At 45.6% G+C, this 23,956-nt stretch overlaps 1 protein-coding gene across 1 annotated transcript in view; it reads right to left on the bottom strand.

Moving 5' to 3' along the window:
- CYBB (cytochrome b-245 beta chain) overlaps positions 1-23,956 on the bottom strand; it is a 73,597-nt gene that overhangs the window by 3,660 nt on the left and 45,981 nt on the right. The window contains exons 11-12 of the mRNA XM_077296572.1: positions 22,825-22,971; positions 10,308-10,432 (exon numbers count right to left, since the gene is read on the bottom strand). Of these exons, the coding sequence (XP_077152687.1) occupies positions 10,308-10,432; positions 22,825-22,971 (272 nt within the window). The remainder of the gene's footprint in view (positions 1-10,307; positions 10,433-22,824; positions 22,972-23,956) is intronic.

Here is a 23,956-nt window from a genome sequence, read left to right as displayed (position 1 = left end):
GCTGACCCCCGACGTGACGGGGGTCGGCGATGAGCGCATTTCCGGCCGCCGGAAGCGGTAGTTTAATGCTGCTGTCAGCGTTTGACAGCGGCATTAACTAGTTAATAGCGGCGGGTGGATCGCGATTCCACTTGCCGCTATTGCACGCACATGTCAGCTGTTCAAAACAGCTGACATGTCACGGCTTTGATGTGGGCTCACCGCCGGAGCCCACATCAAAGCAGGGGATCTGACCTCGGACGTACTATCCCGTCCGAGGTCAGAAAGGGGTTAAAGTTTATTCAACAACATTTAGACAAGCCTGTGAAATACTGGGATAATTGAGTCTGGTCAGATGAGACCAAAACTGAACTCTTTGGAAGACACAATACACACCATGTTTGGAGGCCAAAACTCACTGCATATCACCCCATTAACGCCATACCAACAGTGAAGTTTGGAGGTGGGAACATCATGATGTGTGGGGCTGTTTTTCAGATTACAGCACTGTAAATATGCTGCCATCTACCAGGATGATGAAGATGAAACAAATGTGGACATTTCAGAAAGACAGTGATACCAGACACACAGCGAAATAAACTCTCAATTGGTTTCAGAGAAAGAAAATAAAGCTGCTGGCACCTGACCTGAACCCAACAGAAAATGTATAGAAGGAACTAAAGCTCAGAGTTCATAGGAGCCCATTAAACCTACAAGTGGTTGTGTAGAAGAATGGGCCACAATTACACCTGAGCAATGCATGTGACTAGTCTCTCAATACAAGAAGCATCTTGAAGCTGTCATCACCAACAAAGGCTTTTGCATGAAGTATTAAATGCCAGCAAGCATGTTTATTACTTTTTCCCTGTGTAATTTCTCATAATTACACATTACTTAATTTATGAACATCTATGGTTTGATTTCTTTGTCTGTGTGGATTGGATGGGTTGTTGCCGACATCTGGTGAGAATTTCATGATAATGGCACCTTTAAAAATATATTTACTTAAGCAACTGGTGACATGGTCAATACTTATTTCACCTGCTGTATATGATAAATACCACTGTAAAGCCTCAGGACAGTTTTGCGTTTCTGTGTGTTATTTATTTCTTGACATAAGATGCACCATATATCTGTTCTACAGTATTAAAAAAAAGTTTTAATAGTTACATAACAATGTTCCAGGACAAGTACTACACCTGAACACATTTTGTGTGTGCTATTGAAGTTTAATGCTGTTAATACACAGGTACAGCCAGAGACGGATGTGACATTATTTTTGCAAGACAACAGCCATGTTTTTCTTACCCTGTATAACCCCTATATGTAGAACTTGGTGCCCCAGCTGGGGTTGGAATTGGTAGGTTCTTGTTAACCCTTCTAAAATGGCTGTTAAAATAGCCAGTTCACAGTGCAGGTAAAAAGAATGATGCTGGTTAGGGTTTTAGCTCCCACCCTAACCTCCGCTACAAAGGCATCCAAAGATATTACTGGCAAGTGTTGGTAGGGAGAAGTAGTCATCATCTGGGCAGTGGTTAACCCGACTTTGCATTTGATCTCTATCATAAAAGTGTTGTTTAGGATTTTCTGGTACAGTATTGCTGAAGTAAGTGATTGGCTGCAGCAGCCATATGAACGTATATCATGTGATCAGTGCAGCAAGATAACTAAAACCACTGGAAACCATTGGGGTGACTAGTAATTTTTATTAACCCTAACTTTTCTTAAATTGCATTATATTTGTTTGATTTACTACAATCTTGAGTCATCCGATACAATATTTACGAAGATGTTAAACTTTTTTTTTAATGTGGCAGTCTATTTCCAGGTCAACAGAAATCTGTCACAGCATTTTTAAAGGGAAAATGTCAGCAGGATTGTGGCAAATAATCTACAGACAGTGTCAGGATAGCATCGTTATACTGATTTAAATGATACCTGGAGTTATGAAATACGTCTTGTGGTTGTTGTTTAATCTTTATTTTCAGTTTTCATTTAATGATATGCTCGTGCTCCGGGGTGGCCTGTGGGGGGGTCTTTATGTGGTGCTCTGACTAGCTATTTATCTGTATGGCTTCTGACAGGCTACTGATCCCAGAGTGACCGTCTCCCCTATTTTACATAATGAATATTCTAAATATTGAAAAAACAAAAATCACCTTCTGCAGCATTATTGCATTTATAATGTGCATTTAATTATTTTTTATGATATACATTAATTCCTAAAAAAAAATAAAATCTGTCTGAAAATGGCACCTGCTGTGCCTGCTACCAGCAATCCGATAGCTGCTACTGCGCAGGCACCGGCAGCACCATCTTGCTAGAGAAAACAAAAATTGCCTCCTCCAAGATGGCACCACCAGCGCCAGCGCAGTAGCATCTATCAGATCGACGACTTTCAGGCTCATTTTTTTTTTTTTAGGAATCTAATATATAATTGCCTAGAATACTACTTCCTGCAATTTGTGCCAACTTCCGTGGCTTTGTCCGGAGCTAATGTCCGGAGGTAATGTCCGGAGCTAATGTCCGGAGCTAATGTCCGGAGATAAGTGATGTCACCAGTGTCCTACACCCAGGCAGAGCACAGGGGCCCCAGGCAGCATATGGGGCCCCAGGCAGAGCACAGTGGCCCCAGGCAGAGCACAGGGGCCCCAGGCAGCATATGGGGCCCCAGGCAGAGCACAGTGGTCCCAGGCAGAGCACAGGGGCCCCAGGCAGCCTATGGGGCCCCAGGCAGAGCACAGTGGCCCCAGGCAGAGCACAGGGGCCCCAGGCAGCATATGGGGCCCCAGGCAGAGCACAGGGGCCCCAGGCAGAGCACAGGGGCCCCAGGCAGAACATGGGGCCCCAGGCAGAGCACAGGGGCCCCAGGCAGCTTATGGGGCCCCAGGCAGAGCACAGTGGCCCCAGGCAGAACATGGGGCCCCAGGCAGAGCACAGTGGCCCCAGGCAGAGCACAGGGGCCCCAGGCAGAACATGGGGCCCCAGGCAGAGCACAGGGGCCCCAGGCAGAGCACAGGGGCCCCAGGCAGCATATGGGGCCCCAGGCAGAGCACAGGGGCCCCAGGCAGCATATGGGGCCCCAGGCAGAGCACAGTGGCCCCAGGCAGAGCACACACCAAATCGGAGGCCGAGGGGCCCCGCCAACCAAATCGGAGGCCGAGGGGCCCCGCCAACCAAATCGGAGGCCAAGGAGCCCCGCCCACCAAATCGAAGGCCGAGCGGCCCCGCCCACCAAAGCGGAGGCCGAGGGGCCCGGCCCCGCCCACCAAAGCGGAGGCCGAGGGGCCCCGACCACCACATCGGAGGCCGAGGGTCCCCGCCCACCAAATCGGAGGCCGAGGGTCCCCGCCCACCAAATCGGAGGCCGAGGGTCCCCGCCCACCAAATCGGAGGCCGAGGGTCCCCGCCCACCAAATCGGAGACCGAGGGGCCCCGCCTACCAAATCGGAGGCCGAGGGTCCCCGCCCACCAAATCGGAGGCCGAGGGGCCCCGCCCACCAAATCGGAGGCCGAGGGGCCCCGCCCACCAAATCGGAGGCCGAGGGGCCCCGCCCACCACATCGGAGGCCGAGGGGCCCCGCCCACCACATCGGAGGCCGAGGGGCCCCGCCCACCAAATCGAAGGTCGAGGGGCCCCGCCCAGGAAAGCGGAGGCCGAGGGTCCCCGCACACCAAATCGGAGGCCAAGCGGCCCCGCCCACCAAAGCGGAGGCCGAGGGGCCTGGCCCCACCCACCAAAGCAGAGGCCGAGGGGCCCCGCCCACCACATCGGAGGCCGAGGGGCCCCGCCCACCAAATCGGAGGCCGAGGGTCCCCGCCCACCAAATCGGAGGCCGAGGGTCCCCACCCACCAAATCGGAGGCCGAGGGTCCCCGCCCACCAAATCGGAGGCCGAGGGTCCCCGCCCACCAAATCGGAGGCCGAGGGGCCCCACCAACCAAATCGGAGGCCGAGGGGCCCCGCCCACCAAATCGGAGGCCGAGGGTCCCCGCCCACCAAATCGGAGGCCGAGGGGCCCCGCCAACCAAATCAGAGGCTGAGGGGCCCCGCCCACCAAATCGGAGGCTGGGGGTCCCCGCCCACCAAATCGGAGGCCGAGGGGCCCCGCCCACCACATCGGAGGCCGATGGGCCCCGCCCACCAAATCGGAGGCCGAGGGTCCCCGCCCACCAAATCAGAGGCCGAGGGGCCCCGCCAACCAAATCGGAGGCCGAGGGTCCCCGCCCACCAAATCGAAGGCCAAGCGGCCCCGCCCACCAAAGCGGAAGCAGAGGGACCCCGCCCACCAAATCGGAGGCCGTGGGGCCCCGCCAACCAAAGCGGAGGCCGAGGGTCCCCGCCCACCACATCGGAGGCAGAGGGACCCCGCCCACCAAATCGGAGGCCGAGGGGCCCCGCCCACCAAAGCGGAGGCCGAGGGTCCCCGCCCACCAAATCGGAGGTCGAGGGTCCCCGCCCACCAAATCGGAGGCCGGTCCCCGCCCACCAAATCGGAGGCCGAGGGTCCCCACCCACCAAATCGGAGGACGAGGGGCCCCACCAACCAAATCGGAGGCCGAGGAGCCCCGCCCACCAAAAGTAAGTGCGGCCCCAAAAGTAAGTGCGCCCCCGGGTGCAAAAGTAAGTGCGCCCCCGGGTGCAAAAGTAAGTGCACCCCCGGGTGCAAAAGTAAGTGCGCCCCCGGGTGCAAAAGTAAGTGCGCCCCCGGGTGCAAAAGTAAGTGCGCCTCCGGGTGCAAAAGTAAGTGCGCCCCCGGGTGCAAAAGTAAGCGCGCCCCCGGCCCCGGGTGCAAAAGTAAGCGCGCCCCCCAGTCCCGTGTGTGAAAAGTGCTGCTGTAAAGCTGGTAGCGCTGTTCAAGCACCATGTATTTCCTTCAGGAAATGCCCATCTAATATATAATTGCCTAGAATACTACTTCCTGCAATTTGTGCCAAGAAAGAACATACCAATATACAATAATAGTTATTGATACATATTATTTATTATTTACATTATTGTTCTAAGGGTATGTTCACACGTTCCTGATTTCAATCCTTTTTTTTCAGGTCAAAAACCGCAGCTCTTGGCAGAAAACGCAGGTGCGTTTTTGGTGCGTTTTTGGTGCGTTTTTGATGCGGTTTTTAGTGCGGTTTTTTATGCAGTTTTCTCTGCAGATTGTCTGTGTTTGACACAAATAAAGCTTTAACTGCAGTGGGGGAAAAAAAAAAGAAATGATGTCATTTCCTTGTCCAACCCTTTTCTTCCATCCTCCATTTTGGGACTAAACACCAAAATGAGTGGACGTGTTTTGAATGACAGCGCTCCGCAGAGTGCTGAGCGTGGGCCAGATCACAGCCCGCGGATCCAGCTCTATCCAGCTATTTAAGTCTACGTTCACATTTGCGGTCTGCGCCGCAGCGTCGGGCGCCGCAGCGTCGCCGCATGCGTCATGCGCCCCTATATTTAACATGGGGGCGCATGGACATGCGTCGCACTTGCGTTTTGCGCCGCATGCGTCACTGCAGCGCACGCATCCGGGCGCAGAGGACGCAGCAAGTTGCATTTTTGCTGCGTCCAAAATCAATCAAAAAAAGGACGCATGCGGCGCAAAACGCAGCGTTGTGCATGCGTTTTGCTGTGTTTTTGTTTGCATTGTGTGTTGCGGCGCCGACGTTGCGGCGCACAACGCAAATGTGAACATAGCCTAAGTGCCACGTATTTAAGTGCCACGTATCACGTATTTCAGTGCCACGTATTTCAGTGCCACATATTTAAGTGCCACGTATTTCAGTGCCACATATTTAAGTGCCACGTATTTCAGTGCCACGTATTTCAGTGCCACGTATTTCAGTGCCACGTATTTCAGTGCCACGTATTTCAGTGCCACGTATTTCAGTGCCACGTATCACGTATTTCAGTGCCACGTATTTCAGTGCCACATATTTAAGTGCCACGTATTTAAGTGCCACGTATTTAAGTGCCACGTATTTCAGTATCACGTATTTCAGTGCCACGTATTTCAGTGCCACGTATTTCAGTGCCACGTATCACATATTTCAGTGCCACGTATTTCAGTGCCACGTATTTCAGTGCCACGTATTTCAGTGCCACGTATTTCAGTGCCACGTATCACGTATTTCAGTGCCACGTATTTCATTGCCACGTATTTCAGTGCCACATATCACGTATTTCAGTGCCACGTATTTCACTGCCACGTATCACGTATTTCAGTGCCACGTATTTCATTGCCACGAATTTCAGTGCCACGTATCACGTATTTCAGTGCCACGTATTTCAGTGCCACGTATTTCAGTGCCACGTATTTCAGTGCCACGTATCACGTATTTCAGTGCCACGTATTTCAGTGCCACGTATTTCAGTGCCACGTATTTCAGTGCCACGTATTTCAGTGCCACGTATCACGTATTTCAGTGCCACGTATTTCAGTGCCACGTATTTCAGTGCCACGTATCACGTATTTCAGTGCCACGTGCCACGTATTTCAGTGCCACGTATCACGTATTTCAGTGCCACGTGCCACGTATTTAAGTGCCACGTATCACGTATTTCAGTGCCACGTGCCACGTATTTAAGTGCCACGTATCACGTATTTCAGTGCCACGTGCCACGTGCCACGTATCACGTATTTCAGTGCCACGTATTTAAGTGCCACGTATCACGTATTTCAGTGCCACGTGCCACGTATTTAAGTGCCACGTATCACATATTTAAGTGACACGTATCACATATTTAAGTGACACGTATCACGTATTTAAGTGACACGTATCACGTATAAGTGCCACGTGTCACGTATTTAATTGCCACGTATTTAAGTGCCACGTATCCCACGAAGATTTTCCATGGAGAACAGACACATCCAGAGATATGTCTGCTCTCCACGGCTGCAGCAACACACTGACAGGAGCCATAGTTCCTGTCGGTGTGTCACTGCGCATGCGCGAGCGAGTTTACCGGCGGTCATTGACCCCGGCACTCTCGCTTAACGGCAGTGCTGAGTGGGAAAGTTCAACGCAGCTGTACTGCCGTTAACCGAGACGCCGGAGTCATTGAACTCCGGAACAGTACGCGATACACTGCTAGGAGCTTCGCTCCTGGCAGTGTATCGCCGGAGAGCAGCCGATCGGCGTGGGACACTCGTTTTATGGATTCTGCGGACAGGGAGTATGAATTTGATTTTTTATTTTGTGATTTTTTCCTGGAGGATCGAGGGCTTCGCCCACAAGTGTGCTGTTGGTGAGTATATACTCTGTGTTATATGTTGTATGTACTGTACTGTGTGTCATGTATGTGTACTGTGTGTGTTTTGTGTAACTTTACAACTGTGCTAAGTCGCCGGACACAGGGACAACTCTCCCATCCTAATACCGGATGGGAGTAGTAGTCCCATATGGCGACTTAGCACAATGGTGGCACTAGCGTCGCATGGGGACACGCACACACACACGCACACACACACACACACACATACACACACACACACACACATACCAAATCAATCAAACGGCCGACACGATCCCCATGCGACGGTATGCTTCCATGTCTCTCCGCCCAAGCACTTCCGCCCACGCACTTCCAGCCACTTCCCCGCACTTCCGGCTGCAGCGGTTCTGCACCACAAACCGCAATAAAACCCGCAGATATATTTTTGATCTGCGGGTTTTACTGCGGGTTTGACCTCACAATGGAGGTCTATGGGTGCAGAACCGCTGCTGTTTCGGGCAAAGAAGTGACATGCTCCTTCTTTTTTCCCGCAGCTATTCAGCGCGGCTTTTTTTTTTAAATTCAGGATCATGTGCACAGTGGTTCCTGTTTTCCATAGGGTACATTGTACTGTACCCTGCATGGAAAAAAGCTGCGGAACCGCAGCAGCAAAACCGCTGCGGTTCCGCGGTAAAAAACGCACTGTGTGAACATGGCCTTAAGCAAAGAACCGTTGTTGTGGCATTTGCCACAACACGCAAAGTTGTTGTCTGATGTCTTTCATCACTCCCCTCATAAGCATGTTCATGGATCCTGTGTAACTGTACCTTAAATAACAAGAATTGTCAAGAGCTGGTGAGTGCAGCCATTTTTTGTTCTTTCTTACTATTATTTATTAATTGTATTATTCTTACATTTGAATAAATAAAGTATATATGGATTCTAGACTCCCGATTCTTTAGAATCGGGCTGCCATCTAGTTAATGTATAACATAAAAAAATAATTAAATACACATTATAGGTTCAATCATGCTGCAGCGCCAGAGCATGCCTGCCGAAGGTGATTTTCTTTTAATGTATATAATATTTATTATGTAAAATATGGGACAGGTCAGTGAGGGATCAGCCATACAGATGAATACCTAATCAGTGCACCAAATAAAGACCCCCACAGGCCTCCCCGGAGCACGAGCATATCATTAACTGAAAACTGCAAATAAATGTTAAACAACAACCACAAGATGGATTTCATCATCCCAGGTATCATTGTAATCAGTATAACGGCGTAGACCCGACACTCTCTGTAGGTTACTGTGCACTATCCTGCTAACAGGTTCCCTTCAACATCTCACTCTATATGTTTGAATTTGCTGCAGACACAAAGAACAAGGACATAAGGAAGGATAAATCTGTACAGCTAATTATATATATATATATATATATATATATATATATATATATATATATATATATATATACATACTCACAACAGACCAAAAGTTTGGACACACCTTTTCATTTAAAGATTTTCCTGTATTTTCATGATTATGAAAATTGTACATTCACACTGAAGGCATCAAAACTATGAATTCACAAATGTAGAATTATATATTTAACAAAAAAGTGTGAAACAGCTGAAATTCTGTCTTATATTCTAGGTTCTTCAACGTAGCCACCTTTTGCTTTGATGACTGCTTTGCACACTCTTGGTATTCTCTTGATGAGCTTCAAGAGGTAGTCACCGGGAATGGTTTTCACTTCACAGGTGTGCCCTGTCGGGTTTAATAAGTGGGATTTCTTGCCTTATAAATGGGGTTGGGACCATCAGTTGTGTTGAGCAGAAGTCTGGTGGATACACAGCTGATAGTCCTACTGAATAGACTAGAGAATTTGTATTATGGCAAGAAAAAAGCAGGTAAGTAAAGAAAAATGAGTGGCCATCATTACTTTAAGAAATGAAGGTCAGTCAGTCCGAAAAATTGGGCAAACTTTGAAAGTGTCCGCAGGTGCAGTGGCAAAAACCATCAAGCGCTACTAAGAAACTGGCTCACATGAGGACTGCCCCAGGAAAGGAAGACCAAGAGTCACCTCTGCTTCTGAGGATAAGTTTATCCGAGTCACCAGCCTCAGAAATCGCAGGTTAACAGCAGCTCAGATTAGAGACCAGGTCAATGCCACACAGAGTTCTAGCAGCAGACACATCTCTACAACAACTGTTAAGAGGAGACTTTGTGCAGCAGGCCTTCATGGTAAAATAGCTGCTAGGAGACCACTGCTAAGGACAGGCAACAAGCAGAAGAGACTTGTTTGGGCTAAAGAACACAAGGAATGGACATTAGACCAGTGGAAATCTGTGCTTTGGTCTGATGAGTCCAAATTTGAGATCTTTGGTTCCAACCACCGCGTCTTTAAGCGACGCAGAAAAGGTGAACGGATGGACTCTACATGCCTGGTTCCTACCGTGAAGCATGGAGGAGGAGATGTGATGGGTGGGGTTGCTTTGCTGGTGACACTGTTGGGGATTTATTCAAAATTGAAGGCATACTGAACCAGCATGGCTACCACAGCATCTTGCAGCAGCATGCTATTCCATCCGGTTTGCGTTTAGTTGGACCATCATTTATTTTTCAACAGGACAATGACCCCATACACACTTCCAGGCTGTGTAAGGGCTATTTGACCAAGAAGGAGAGTGATGGGGTGCTACGTCAATGACCTGGCCTCCACAGTCACCAGACCTGAACCCAATCGAGATGGTTTGGGGTGAGCTGGACTGCAGAGTGAAGGCAAAAGGGCCTACAAGTGCTAAGCATCTCTGGGAACTCCTTCAAGATTGTTGGAAGACCATTCCCGGTGACTACCTCTTGGAGCTCATCAAGAGAATGCCAAGAGTGTGCAAAGCAGTCATCAAAGCAAAAGGTGGCTACTTTGAAGAACCTAGAATATAAGACATAATTTCAGTTGTTTCACACTTTTTTGTTAAGTATATATTTCCACATGTGTTAATTCATAGTTTTAATGCCTTCAGTGTGAATGTACAATTTTCATAGTCATGAAAATACAGAAAAATCTTTAAATGAGAAGGTGTGTCCAAACTTTTGGTCTATACTGTATATAAGACATACCTTGCATGTGCACTTCCAATATTTTTAAATTCATTTTCCCAGTTTGGTCTTCCATACAAAGTCTTCTGTTTCAGGCCAGTGATCACATCCTTTTCTTGGTCATGGTGTAAAGAGAAAGCTGTGGCCTAATAAAATACATTACAAGTAACAGTTTACAAAAATGCCTCAAACAATAAATTTGACTTATCGAACAAAAATTAGTGATTTGGAATAAAAATAAAGCTTTGATGTGGATCCCTTTTTCTTGGTATGATTTGCACAACTCACTTATTGGGACACCATTGTGTTTTAAAAAGGGCATTCTAACTTAGGTCACGTTCACACAATCAGTATTTGGTCAGTAGTAGTACTTTATATTAAGTTTTTGTAAGCCAAAACCAAGAGTGGGAGAAAAATGCAGAAGTGGTGACGTGTTTCTATTATACTTTACCCCTGACTGTTCCACTTCTGTTTTGGCCTATAAATACTGAGGTAAAATAAGAATCAAATACTGATAGTATGAACGTGGCCTTAATGTTATAGTTATTCCATGAGCTCAGAAAAGAGACCATGTGCTATGACAGGTAATAGCATGTCAGAGGATAAATAAAGCCGTGAATACTCAGTAGTTGCGTCAACATGACATGCACCTAACCTGTGGATAAATAGCATGCATGAGGTATTTAAAATACAGGTGTTGTTATAGCTCAGTTTGGGGATGTGATCAGTTCCCCTGTCTACTGAGCTATTGACCTTTCTTTCCTGTCCAAATGTTGATAGTTACTATTGTCTTTGTTTGGCTTTCTTGGTATGCTCCTTTCCAGGTGTTTTTCTTTTTCCCGCTTTGGTTTGCCATATAAAATTCTGAGTGGGGATTTATATGTTCACCCTTCACTGCATTTCCATACTGGCCTTATCTCTTTGTGGATGTGTTCAGAAGTTCCAGCCCTTCAGTTAAGGTGTTTACCAAGTTGTATTCTTGCAGCGAGTCTGTTTGCTTTCTTTTCAGCACCAACATCAAAATTGTTCCTTTTTTGGTTCTTGTTAGTTTTCCTCTTCTACCCTAAATGAATGTTTTTTAGGTTCTCACCCTGGAGTTTTATATCTTACTTCACCACTTCCTTTCTTCCTTTCTTCTTAATGGCAGTGTGTTGTGGCATCCCCTTTGGTTCCTCAGATAAAAGAAAGCCCTTGATGGCCTTTTAGGGAGATAGGTCTGAGGGGGGGGGGGTTTAGATGTGCAGCTAGGACCTTTCTAGTCTGAACAAAGACCAGTAGGGTCTATGTGCATGTGTGTGTCTCCAGTCTTTATCTTTGGAGGTTGCAAATATCAAGCGTCTACAACAGCTCGCATGTTCTGCTGCCCCAAATGACTCAGCCCTAGAAAGCATCGCGGTTGACCCCAGGTAAACTTGCCGGATTGCTTCAACAAGGACAGAAGTAAGTTTTCTGATTTTTTTTTTGCCTCGTGTAAATTATGCTTTCACCTTTGTCCTGTCTCCATTGGATCCGATAGACAAGAAGTAGGCATTGTTTTGTCTTTACTCCGTGGAGAACCACAGACTTGGGCTTTTTCTTTTCTTTAGGATTCTCCAGTGTTTTCCTCTGTAGAGGCATTTTTCTCCGCTCTTGACTTAATTTATGACAACCATGACAGAGAGGACTACTGCTCAGAGTTTAGACGCTGGATAGTAGAGACCTCCTGGAATTACCCCGCTCTCTAGAGTCCATTCTGCCATGGACTTTCGGATCAGATTATGGATATGCTGGTCTACAATCCCTGACCACAGTCCCTGGAGGAAGCTACGACACTTGCTGATTGTTTAAATAGATGTCTGAGAGATAGAGACACATTTAAAGGCATTTCAATGGCATCTTCTGCACTATTGGTTGAAAGTTGTGAACCTATGCAAACTGGTGTTTGCTGAGATCCCAGTGGGGTTACTGAACTTGGCGCATCAGCATGTTTTTGTTTATACTGTTGTTGTTCATGTCACGTCGTGGTTGAATGTTTTCAAATCTAATAATGAATCTCTTTAAAAAAAAAAAAAGGAAGGAGATGAAGATGTAGGTAGCAAAAGTGTTAGATTGTCTCTTGTACTTTTTTCTTACAGGCATACCTATAGACTAAATCTGGTTTCATTTTTACACCTGAATTTATAGTTTCAGATTCGGCCTTGAATCTAACTGATCATGATTTTGCTTTAAACTGTGGTTATGATTTATCTTCCCTCTGCCTTCCCATTTAAGTTTCGGCAATTGATAACTCTACTTTTTCACGAGGTCACGTTACTATGAAGGTCAATAATGTATGTATTAAAGTAGGAGTCTTACATATTGAATTCATCTCATTCATGATTTTTTCCTTCTCTACCTGCCAAATTAGTGCTAGGCCTGCCATGGTTAATTAAGCATAATCCTGCAATTAATTGGGAGAGTCAAGATATTAGGTCATTGGATGACTCGTGCTTTTCCAAATGTCTGTTGAGATCTTGGGTTTCTCTGAGGACTCACCTTCCAGAATTCATTCAGAACTTCTGTGATATTTTTTCTCAGATGAAGTGTGATGTTCTTCTGACGCACATGTCATATGATTGTGCTATCGATTTCCAACCAGGAGCTAAAATACCTAAGGATTGGTTAGCCTTTCTCTTCCATAGAGGGAGGCCTTAAAAAACTATATTCAAATGAGTCTGGCTAAGGATCATATACAGCAATCCACCTCTTCAGTTGCCATGGGGTTTTTCTTTGCTAAGAAAAAGGATGGAGGGTTGGTAGGATTTTAGAGAGATTAATAAAATCACAGTTCACAATACTTATCCTATGCCCCTTATACATGAGCCTTTTTAATCAATTATCTGGAGCTTAATGGTTTTCCAAACTTAAATTGAGAAGGGATATGAACTTATACATGTTTGTCAGTTTGACACATTCAATACAACTGAAGGTAATTTTGAAAATTTGGTGATGCCAGTCAGGTTAACCAATGCTCCAGCAGTCTTTCAAAATTTCATAAATTAAATTTTTTGCTCTCTTGTGGGCAGATTTGTAGTAATTTACCTGGAAGACATATTGATTAACTTGCGTGCTAAGAAGGAGCATCTTGAACATGTGAGACAGGTTGTACCTGACAATCATTTATTTGCTAAACTGGAGAAATGTCAATTTGAATTAGAGGAGGTCCAGTTCTTAGCACATTTGGTTTCTGTATCAGGGTTTCAGATGGACACCGTTAAGGTGCAAACCATCCTTAATTGAGTTCAACCGAGTAACATGAAAGCATTGCAGAGATTTCTTGACTTTGCAAATTTTTATTGGACGTTCATTAAGAACTTTTCGGTCATAGCCAAGCCGTTACCTGACATGACTAAGAAGAGAACATATTTTTCTTCTTGGTCAACAGAGGCAGTAAGTGCTTTCTCTGCTCTCAAAGCAACTTTCATAAAGCTCCTGTTCTCAGACTCTTCTGCTATTGGGATGGAATTTTTGCTACAGATTGGGTATCAAGCTTTCTTTTTCCTCAGGTTATCATCCAGAGACTAACGGTCAAACAGAAAGATGAATCTGGAGGTAGAGCTGTATTTGAGATATTTTGATTCCTCTAATCAGGAAGACTGAGTGAGGCTTCTGCCCCTTACCGAGTTTCCACTAAATAACCGTTCTTCTACCGCTACCGGGACCTCACCATTTTTTTTTGCTGCAGGGGTTTTCATCTAGTGTTTGGGAACTTTTCAGAGTTACAGTCCTCCATGCCAGAAAAGGAGAGATTTTCTTCCTGATTCATTAAGGATTAATTAAGGATCTGGTGGGAGGTTAAAAGGGGTCTTTTGGTACATAGTGACAGAACCAAGAGAAGATAACTCCTGAGTTATTTCAGAGGATCTTCATGCAGATCGCTTGGTGAGAGTTACATCAGCAGTGTCAGATGGTAGGAGCTTCTGAGTATCCTTTGGCCCCTTGTAAAAAAGAGTGTACTATCATAGCTCAGTTTGGTGATTTGATCTGGTGACCTGTTGTTGTGTGGTCGGTTCCCTTGTCTGCTGAACTATTGCACTTTGTTCACTGTCCAAATGCTGATGGTTTCAATTGTCTTTGTTTTATTTTCTGGGTTTGCTCCTCTCTAGGTGTTCCTTGTTTTCCAATTTTAGTTTGTTGTACCACATTCCACGTTCACCCTTCACTGCACTTCCTTGCTGGCTATACTGTTGTGAAATTGGATTCTGGGCTCCCCCGGTGGCCACTTGTGGAATTGTACTTGTGTGCATCATCCCCTCTGTTCACCTGCTCCTATCAGGATGTGGGAGTCGCTATATAACCTTGCTCCTCTGTCAGTTTCATGCCGGTCAACAATGTAATCAGAAGCCTTTCTGTGCATGTTCCTGCTACTAGACAACTCCCAGCTAAGTTGGACTTTTGTCCTTGTGTTTTTGCATTTTGTTCCTGTTCACAGCTGCTGTTTCGTTACTGTGTCTGGAAAGCTCTTGTGAGCGGAAATTGCCACTCTGGTGTTATGAGTTAATGCTAGAGTCTTAAAGTAATTTCTGGATGGTGTTTTGATAGGGTTTTCTGCTGACCATGAAAGTGCCCTTTCTGTCTTCTTGCTATCTAGTAAGCGGACCTCGATTTTTGCTAAACCTATTTTCATACTACGTTTGTCATTTCATCTAAAATCACCGCCAATATATGTGGGGGCCTCTGTCTGCCTTTTGGGAAAATTTCTCTAGAGGTGAGCCAGGACTGTCTTTTCCTCTGCTAGGATTAGGTAGTTCTCCGGCTGGCGCTGGGCATCTAGGGATAAAAAAACGTAGGCATGCTACCCGGCCACTTCTAGTTGTGCGGCAGGTTTAGTTCATGGTCAGTATAGTTTCCATCTTCCAAGAGCTAGTTCTCATATATGCTGGGCTATGTTCTCTCGCCATTGAGAATCATGACAGTTTGACCGGCCAAAAAAAAAGGGTTAAATTACTGGCTGAGAAAGGAGAGAAAAAAGAAGTCTGCTACAATTTTTTTTTTTTTTTTTTTCCCTCTAGTTCTGAGTGTGCTCTTAATTGAATCACTTGCTAGTCTGCCTATACTGCAGCCTTCCTCTCTTTCTCTCCTTCTTATCCTTGAATGGTTCTGTGTTCACCTGTTTCAAATGGATCTTCAGAGTGTAGCTACAGGTTTGAATAATCTCGCCACAAAGGTACAAAATTTGCAAGATTTTGTTGTTCATGCACCTATGTCTGAGCCTAGAATTCCTTTGCCTGAATTCTTCTCGGGGAATAGATCTCACTTTCAAAATTTTAAAAATAATTGCAAATTGTTTTTGTCCCTGAAGTCTCGCTCTGCCGGAGACCCTGCACAGCAGGTCAGGATTGTAATTTCCTTGCTCCGGGGCGACCCTCAAGACTGGGCTTTTGCATTGGCACCAGGGGATCCTGCGTTGCTCAATGTGGATGCGTTTTTTCTGGCCTTGGGGTTGCTTTATGAGGAACCTCATTTAGAGCTTCAGGCGGAAAAGGCCTTGATGTCCTTGTCTCAGGGGCAAGATGAAGCTGAAATATACTGCCAAAAATTCCGCAAATGGTCTGTGCTTACTCAGTGGAATGAGTGCGCCCTGGCGGCGATTTTCAGAGAAGGTCTCTCTGATGCCATTAAGGATGTTATGGTGGGGTTCCCTGTGCCTGCGAGTCTGAATGAGTCCATGACGATGGCTATTCAGATCGATAGGCGTCTGCGGGAGCGCAAACCTGTGCACCATTTGGCGGTGTCTACTGAGAAAACGCCAGAAAATATGCAATGTGATAGAATTCTGTCCAGAAGCGAGCGGCAGAATTTTAGACGAAAAAATGGGTTGTGCTTCTATTGTGGTGATTCAACTCATGTTATATCAGCATGCTTTAAGCGTACTAAGAAGCCTGACAAGTCTGTTTCAATTAGCACTTTACAGTCTAAGTTTATTCTATCTGTGACCCTGATTTGTTCTTTGTCATCTATTACCGCGGACGCCTATGTCGACTCTGGCGCTGCTTTGAGTCTTATGGATTGGTCCTTTGCCAAACGCTGTGGGTATGATTTGGAGCCATTGGAGGCTCCGATACCTCTGAAAGGGATTGACTCCACCCCATTGGCTAGTAATAAACCACAATACTGGACACAAGTGACTATGCGTGTTAATCCGGATCACCAGGAGGTTATTCGCTTTCTGGTGCTGTATAATCTACATGATGTTTTGGTGCTGGGATTGCCATGGCTGCAATCTCATAACCCAGTCCTCGACTGGAGAGCTATGTCTGTGTTAAGCTGGGGATGTAAAGGAACTCATGTGGACGTACCTTTGGTTTCCATTTCATCATCTATTCCCTCTGAGATTCCTGAATTCTTGTCTGACTTTCGTGACGTTTTTGAAGAACCCAAGGTTGGTTCACTACCTCCGCACCGGGAGTGCGATTGTGCCATAGACTTGATCCCGGGTAGTAAATACCCTAAGGGTCGTTTATTTAATCTGTCTGTGCCTGAACACGCGGCTATGCGAGAATATATAATGGAGTCCTTGGAAAAGGGACATATTCGTCCTTCGTCATCTCCCTTAGGAGCCGGTTTTTTCTTTGTGTCTAAGAAAGACGGCTCTTTGAGGCCGTGTATTGATTATCGACTTTTGAATAAAATCACGGTTAAATATCAATATCCGTTACCACTGCTTACTGATTTGTTTGCTCGTATAAAGGGGGCCAAGTGGTTCTCTAAGATTGATCTCCGTGGGGCGTATAATTTGGTGCGAATCAAGCAGGGGGATGAGTGGAAAACCGCATTTAATACGCCCGAGGGCCATTTTGAGTATTTGGTGATGCCTTTTGGTCTTTCAAATGCCCCTTCAGTCTTCCAGTCCTTTATGCATGACATTTTCCGCGATTATTTGGACAAATTTATGATTGTGTATCTGGATGATATTCTGATTTTTTCGGATGACTGGGACTCTCATGTCCAGCAGGTCAGGAGGGTTTTTCAGGTTTTGCGGTCTAATTCCTTGTGTGTGAAGGGTTCTAAGTGTGTTTTTGGGGTTCAAAAGATTTCCTTCTTGGGATACATTTTTTCCCCCTCTTCCATCGAGATGGATCCTGTCAAGGTTCAGGCTATTGGTGATTGGACGCAACCCTCTTCTCTTAAGAGTCTTCAGAAATTTTTGGGCTTTGCTAACTTTTATCGTCGATTTATTGCTGGTTTTTCTGATGTTGTAAAACCATTGACTGATTTGACTAAGAAGGGTGCTGATGTTGCTGATTGGTCCCCTGATGCTGTGGAGGCCTTTCGGGAGCTCAAGCGCCGCTTTTCTTCCGCCCCAGTGTTGCGTCAGCCTGATGTTGCTCTTCCTTTTCAGGTTGAGGTCGACGCTTCTGAAATCGGAGCTGGGGCGGTGTTGTCGCAGAGAAGTTCCGACTGCTCCGTGATGAGACCTTGTGCTTTTTTTTCCCGTAAATTTTCGCCCGCCGAGCGGAATTATGATATTGGGAATCGGGAGCTTTTGGCCATGAAGTGGGCTTTTGAGGAGTGGCGTCACTGGCTTGAGGGGGCCAGACATCAGGTGGTGGTATTGACTGACCACAAAAATTTAATTTACCTTGAGTCTGCCAGGCGCCTGAATCCTAGACAGGCGCGCTGGTCGTTGTTTTTCTCTCGGTTTAATTTTGTGGTGTCTTACCTACCGGGTTCTAAGAATGTTAAGGCGGATGCCCTTTCTAGGAGTTTTGAGCCTGACTCCCCTGGTAATTCTGAGCCCACAGGTATCCTTAAAGATGGAGTGATATTGTCTGCCGTTTCTCCAGACCTGCGGCGGGCCTTGCAGGAGTTTCAGGCGGATAGACCTGATCGTTGCCCACCTGGTAGACTGTTTGTTCCTGATGATTGGACCAGTAGAGTCATCTCTGAGGTTCATTCTTCTGCGTTGGCAGGTCATCCTGGAATCTTTGGTACCAGGGATTTGGTGGCAAGGTCCTTCTGGTGGCCTTCCCTGTCACGAGATGTGCGAGGCTTTGTGCAGTCTTGTGACGTTTGTGCTCGGGCCAAGCCTTGTTGTTCTCGGGCTAGTGGATTGTTGTTACCCTTGCCTATCCCGAAGAGGCCTTGGACGCACATCTCGATGGATTTTATTTCGGATCTGCCTGTTTCTCATAAGATGTCTGTCATCTGGGTGGTGTGTGACCGTTTCTCTAAGATGGTCCATCTGGTTCCCTTGCCTAAGTTGCCTTCTTCTTCCGAGTTGGTTCCTCTGTTTTTTCAAAATGTTGTTCGTTTGCATGGTATTCCGGAGAATATCGTTTCTGACAGAGGGACCCAATTCGTGTCTAGATTTTGGCGGGCATTCTGTGCTAGGATGGGCATAGATTTGTCTTTTTCGTCTGCTTTCCATCCTCAGACTAATGGCCAGACCGAGCGGACTAATCAGACCTTGGAGACATATTTGAGGTGTTTTGTGTCTGCGGATCAGGATGATTGGGTTGCTTTTTTGCCTTTGGCGGAGTTCGCCCTCAATAATCGGGCCAGCTCTGCCACCTTGGTGTCCCCGTTTTTCTGTAATTCGGGGTTTCATCCTCGATTTTCCTCCGGTCAAGTGGAATCTTCGGATTGTCCTGGAGTGGATGCTGTGGTGGAGAGGTTGCATCAGATTTGGGGGCAGGTGGTGGACAATTTGAAGTTGTCCCAGGAGAAGACTCAGCTTTTTGCCAACCGCCGTCGTCGTGTTGGTCCTCGGCTTTGTGTTGGGGACTTGGTGTGGTTGTCTTCTCGTTTTGTCCCTATGAGGGTTTCTTCTCCTAAGTTTAAGCCTCGGTTCATCGGCCCGTACAAGATATTGGAGATTCTTAACCCTGTGTCCTTCCGTTTGGACCTCCCTGCATCCTTTTCGATTCATAATGTTTTTCATCGGTCATTGTTGCGCAGGTATGAGGTACCGGCTGTGCCTTCCGTTGAGCCTCCTGCTCCGGTGTTGGTTGAGGGTGAGTTGGAGTACGTTGTGGAAAAGATCTTGGACTCTCGTGTTTCCAGACGGAAACTCCAGTATCTGGTCAAATGGAAGGGATACGGTCAGGAGGATAATTCTTGGGTCACTGCCTCTGATGTTCATGCCTCCGATCTTGTCCGTGCCTTTCATAGGGCTCATCCTGATCGCCCTGGTGGTTCTGGTGAGGGTTCGGTGCCCCCTCCTTGAGGGGGGGGTACTGTTGTGAAATTGGATTCTGGGCTCCCCCGGTGGCCACTTGTGGAATTGTACTTGTGTGCATCATCCCCTCTGTTCACCTGCTCCTATCAGGATGTGGGAGTCGCTATATAACCTTGCTCCTCTGTCAGTTTCATGCCGGTCAACAATGTAATCAGAAGCCTTTCTGTGCATGTTCCTGCTACTAGACAACTCCCAGCTAAGTTGGACTTTTGTCCTTGTGTTTTTGCATTTTGTTCCTGTTCACAGCTGCTGTTTCGTTACTGTGTCTGGAAAGCTCTTGTGAGCGGAAATTGCCACTCTGGTGTTATGAGTTAATGCTAGAGTCTTAAAGTAATTTCTGGATGGTGTTTTGATAGGGTTTTCTGCTGACCATGAAAGTGCCCTTTCTGTCTTCTTGCTATCTAGTAAGCGGACCTCGATTTTTGCTAAACCTATTTTCATACTACGTTTGTCATTTCATCTAAAATCACCGCCAATATATGTGGGGGCCTCTGTCTGCCTTTTGGGAAAATTTCTCTAGAGGTGAGCCAGGACTGTCTTTTCCTCTGCTAGGATTAGGTAGTTCTCCGGCTGGCGCTGGGCATCTAGGGATAAAAAAACGTAGGCATGCTACCCGGCCACTTCTAGTTGTGCGGCAGGTTTAGTTCATGGTCAGTATAGTTTCCATCTTCCAAGAGCTAGTTCTCATATATGCTGGGCTATGTTCTCTCGCCATTGAGAATCATGACACTATACCTCCTGGTGGATGTGTGTTCAGGAGTTCCAGCCCTTCACCCAAGCGGTAAACTCCAGCTGTATTTTTGCAGTTAGTCTGTTTGTTTTCCCTCCCAGCACCTTTTCCTTTTACCACTGATGAGTTTCTTGGAGGTTAAACTTTTTTGGTTCTCCTAAGCTTTGCCTTTCTACCCAATATGAATATGTCCTCACCCTGGGTTTTCATATCTTAATTTACATCTTCAACCTCTTGTTGTCAGTTTGTTGCAGCCTCCCCTCCTCTGGTTCCTCAAGAGGTACAAGAAAACCCTCAACGGTCTTTTAGGGAGTTAGGTCCAAGGTGCTGTTTTCAGTTATGTGGCTAGGGCTTTTGTAATCCGTACAGGGACCAGTAGGGTGTAAGAGTGGCATTTCCCGTGTGTGTGTGTGTACACTTTCATAACAGGTGTTCTCATAGGTAAATGTTTCAAGATATGCCATCACTTTCTATTTAGTGGTGGACTAATTAGCAAAGAATAACTCTATCACAGAATGACCCACAAGCTATGAGGTCCCAAAGGTTGGACACTGAATTACTAAGGAGATTTTCCGGAAACTGGAAGACACATGTCCGTGGGGTGCAGTTTGTTTAAAAAAACGACAACTGTAGTTTACTCAACATTCTCAGGCATAGCACTGAGTCTTCAACCCTGTTCGCAGTGTCTGTTATTGTCTGCAGCACTGACATAACACCAACAGCACTACAGCCAATAACTGAACTTAGTGGCTCTGCCAGAGTATATGTCATGAGCCACTTAGAACTGCTGAGCTCACTAACTGACTGTCATGCTGTCGAAATTATATCAGTTCTACAAACAATAACAGTCATCAGGGGCAGCTGCAGTGACTGCTAGACCCAGAGAGGGTGAGTGAAGCGCAGTTTGTTTTTTTAATAACAATGGGACAAAAACCTTCCTAAAGCAGTTTAAAGGGGGTTCTCCAAGATGTTAATAAAATTACTTCCGTAATATAATTCAAATGGCAGCCTGTCCTAGTCACATGTCAGGAAGGGCAGTAGTATAAAGAAACAAGGCTACCGAGACCAGTGTCTCAAAATACATAAGAGCAGTATCTATATATATAATTGTCTAAGGGTTTTTCTGTCTGTCTGTCTGTCCTGGAAATCCCGCGTCTCTGATTGGTCGAGGCCGCCTGGGCCTCGACCAATCAGCGACGGGCACAGTATCGACGTAGATGTCATAATGGTTGCCATGGCGACGATGATGTCATAAAGGTTGCCTCGACCAATCAGCGACGGGCACAGTCTGCCGCGAATTCTGGAATCATCATTGTCCATATACTACGGGGACATGCATATTCTAGAATACCCGATGCGTTAGAATCGGGCCACAATCTAGTCTACTATTTAATTGTCTAAGGGTCACTTCCGTCTGTTCTTCTTTCTGTCTGTCTGTCACGGATATTCATTGGTCACGGCCTCTGTCTGTCATGGGATCCAAGTCGCTGATTGGTCTCACCAGCTGCCTGTCATGGCTGCCGCGACCAATCAGCGACGACCACAGTCCGATTAGTCCCTCCCTACTCCCCTGCAGTCAGTGCCCGGCACCCGCTCCATACTCCCCGCAGTCACCGCTCACACAGGGTTAATGCCAGCGGTAACAGACCGCGTTATGCCGCGGGTAACTCACTCCGTTACCGCCGCTATTAACCCTGTGTCACCAAGTTTTTACTATTGATGCAGCCTATGCAGCGTCAATAGTAAAAAGATCTAATGTTAAAAATAATAATAAAAAAAAAAATCATTATATACTCACCTTCCGCCGCCTTTCCCGCTCCTCCTGGGCAATATACTACGTGGCTGTGCAGTATACTACCTGGGCTGTGCAATATACTACATGGACATGCATATTCTAGAATACCCGATGCGTTAGAATCGGACCACCATTTAGTAAGCTTATAAGCACATTTAACAGTGAGCCAAGGAGAGATGCTTTGACATCAGGAGAAATATATTTTCACGTCAGAAGAGTGAGCACAAGGATTTTTCTCTAGCCTCAGTCACCCCATACACAGCCAGCAAGGAGGAGAAGTTTTATTTCTTCTCCTGTCACAGCCCCTTTACGGTAGCTCACCGGTATGTGTACTTACATTACAGCTAGGATGGACTGCTGTTTGAATTACGTGACGGCGGACATTTTATTACATTTTTGGAGAACCTTCTTAAGCTATACCCTAGTGATATTATTCAGGTTATCATCCAATGATTGAAAAGTACCTTTAATCTACATATAACTTACAACAAAGGTGGCCAAATAGACAATCACATACAGAACAGCAGTAAATTTCTATGTTAGATCACCAGGCTTATCTGCTTACTTCAAATCAGTTGGTTCCTGTTTTAATGTTCCTGTAAGTGCCTTTTCTATTAAAATACTCATTTGCAAATCTTTGCCTTCCCTAGTCTTCTAGAAAACATCTACAAATAGTAGATCCCATCCTGAAAAAGCTTGGCACATGTCCTAAGTGCAGGAAAACCTGTTATGTGGTTTAACATTTTCAAATTGTAGAAATTTTTTTTGTTCTTTCCAAGAACTAAAAAACTACAAACTAAAGTATGTTCCTTGCCTGATTTTCATCCCAACCAGTGAGATAAATGTTGTAGCTGAGGAAATCTGCATTATTAAGTTCTAGCATTTGATTCTCCAATGATTGGAGCAAATCTGCAAACCACTCAAATGCTTGTGTGTCACGGCACAGCCAGTAGAAATAGATCTGTAAAAAAAATGAATAGAAACAAGGTAAGAGTCTATTTTAGCATACAAGATTGTTGGAGAAAAAAAATACAAGATAAAGTGTTTATACATTTTTTTTTTTTGCTAATTAAAGGATTTTCCACTTCAACAATTTCACATAAAACAACAGTTTTGTCCTATTGTGACATAAATTTCTATAGATTTTGCATTATGTTCACCTTCCATTCACATAAACATAAATTACTAAACCTAATAGCTCCTGTGCTTTTTGGTAATACAAGTATTATATAGTACATTCTAGTGTATTTTACTTTTCCACTAAATATTTATGCCAGTCCACTAATGGACAAAGAGGAGCAGTGAATTGCCTTCATACAATATACAGTTCAGAGTCCTAGTGCAGCCAATTAAGACCAGCCATAATGCAGAAGAGAACCACTGGAAGGAAATGTCCCTAACTCCCTAATAGACATTCGCACAGATATTCAGTGTTCAAAGACAGAGTGTTTTTACCAGAAATATTTATGATGGAGAGTAATAAATAATAGGACAGGTTTTGATGTACATGTCCATTAATGGGCCACATGCTTTATTGGCATTTTTTCCATTTAATCAATAAAAACCATATAACCTGGTAACAGCAGATATTTCTGTAGATATCTCTGTACTTTAGCACAAGTTTAACAATAATGATGACATTTCTTACACTAATTGTTCTGTTACCTAAAGGGATGTCAGAATCTGTTATACAATGTAATTACACTGACAAATCCTAAGATAAAAACAAAATGACCAAATATGAGGCAGTAAAAAAATAAATAGTAATAATGTATGAAAATAACATAGGGTACTTAATTAACATAATTTTGATTAAAAAACGTAAAAGCCATTCCACCGCGTCAAGGTGACCCTATTCGGGATGGTCTAAACCTCTAGTATTAAAACCTTGCCATATGTCAAATGACATAAATGTGAATAAGGACTGAGACTATTGGACACCCAGC

Source organism: Ranitomeya variabilis, chromosome 3 (assembly GCF_051348905.1).
Source record: "Ranitomeya variabilis isolate aRanVar5 chromosome 3, aRanVar5.hap1, whole genome shotgun sequence".
NCBI classification, from domain to species: Eukaryota; Metazoa; Chordata; class Amphibia; order Anura; family Dendrobatidae; genus Ranitomeya; species Ranitomeya variabilis.
Note: the sequence above shows the minus strand (reverse complement) of the source record. Positions and strands in the feature narration are given on the sequence as shown.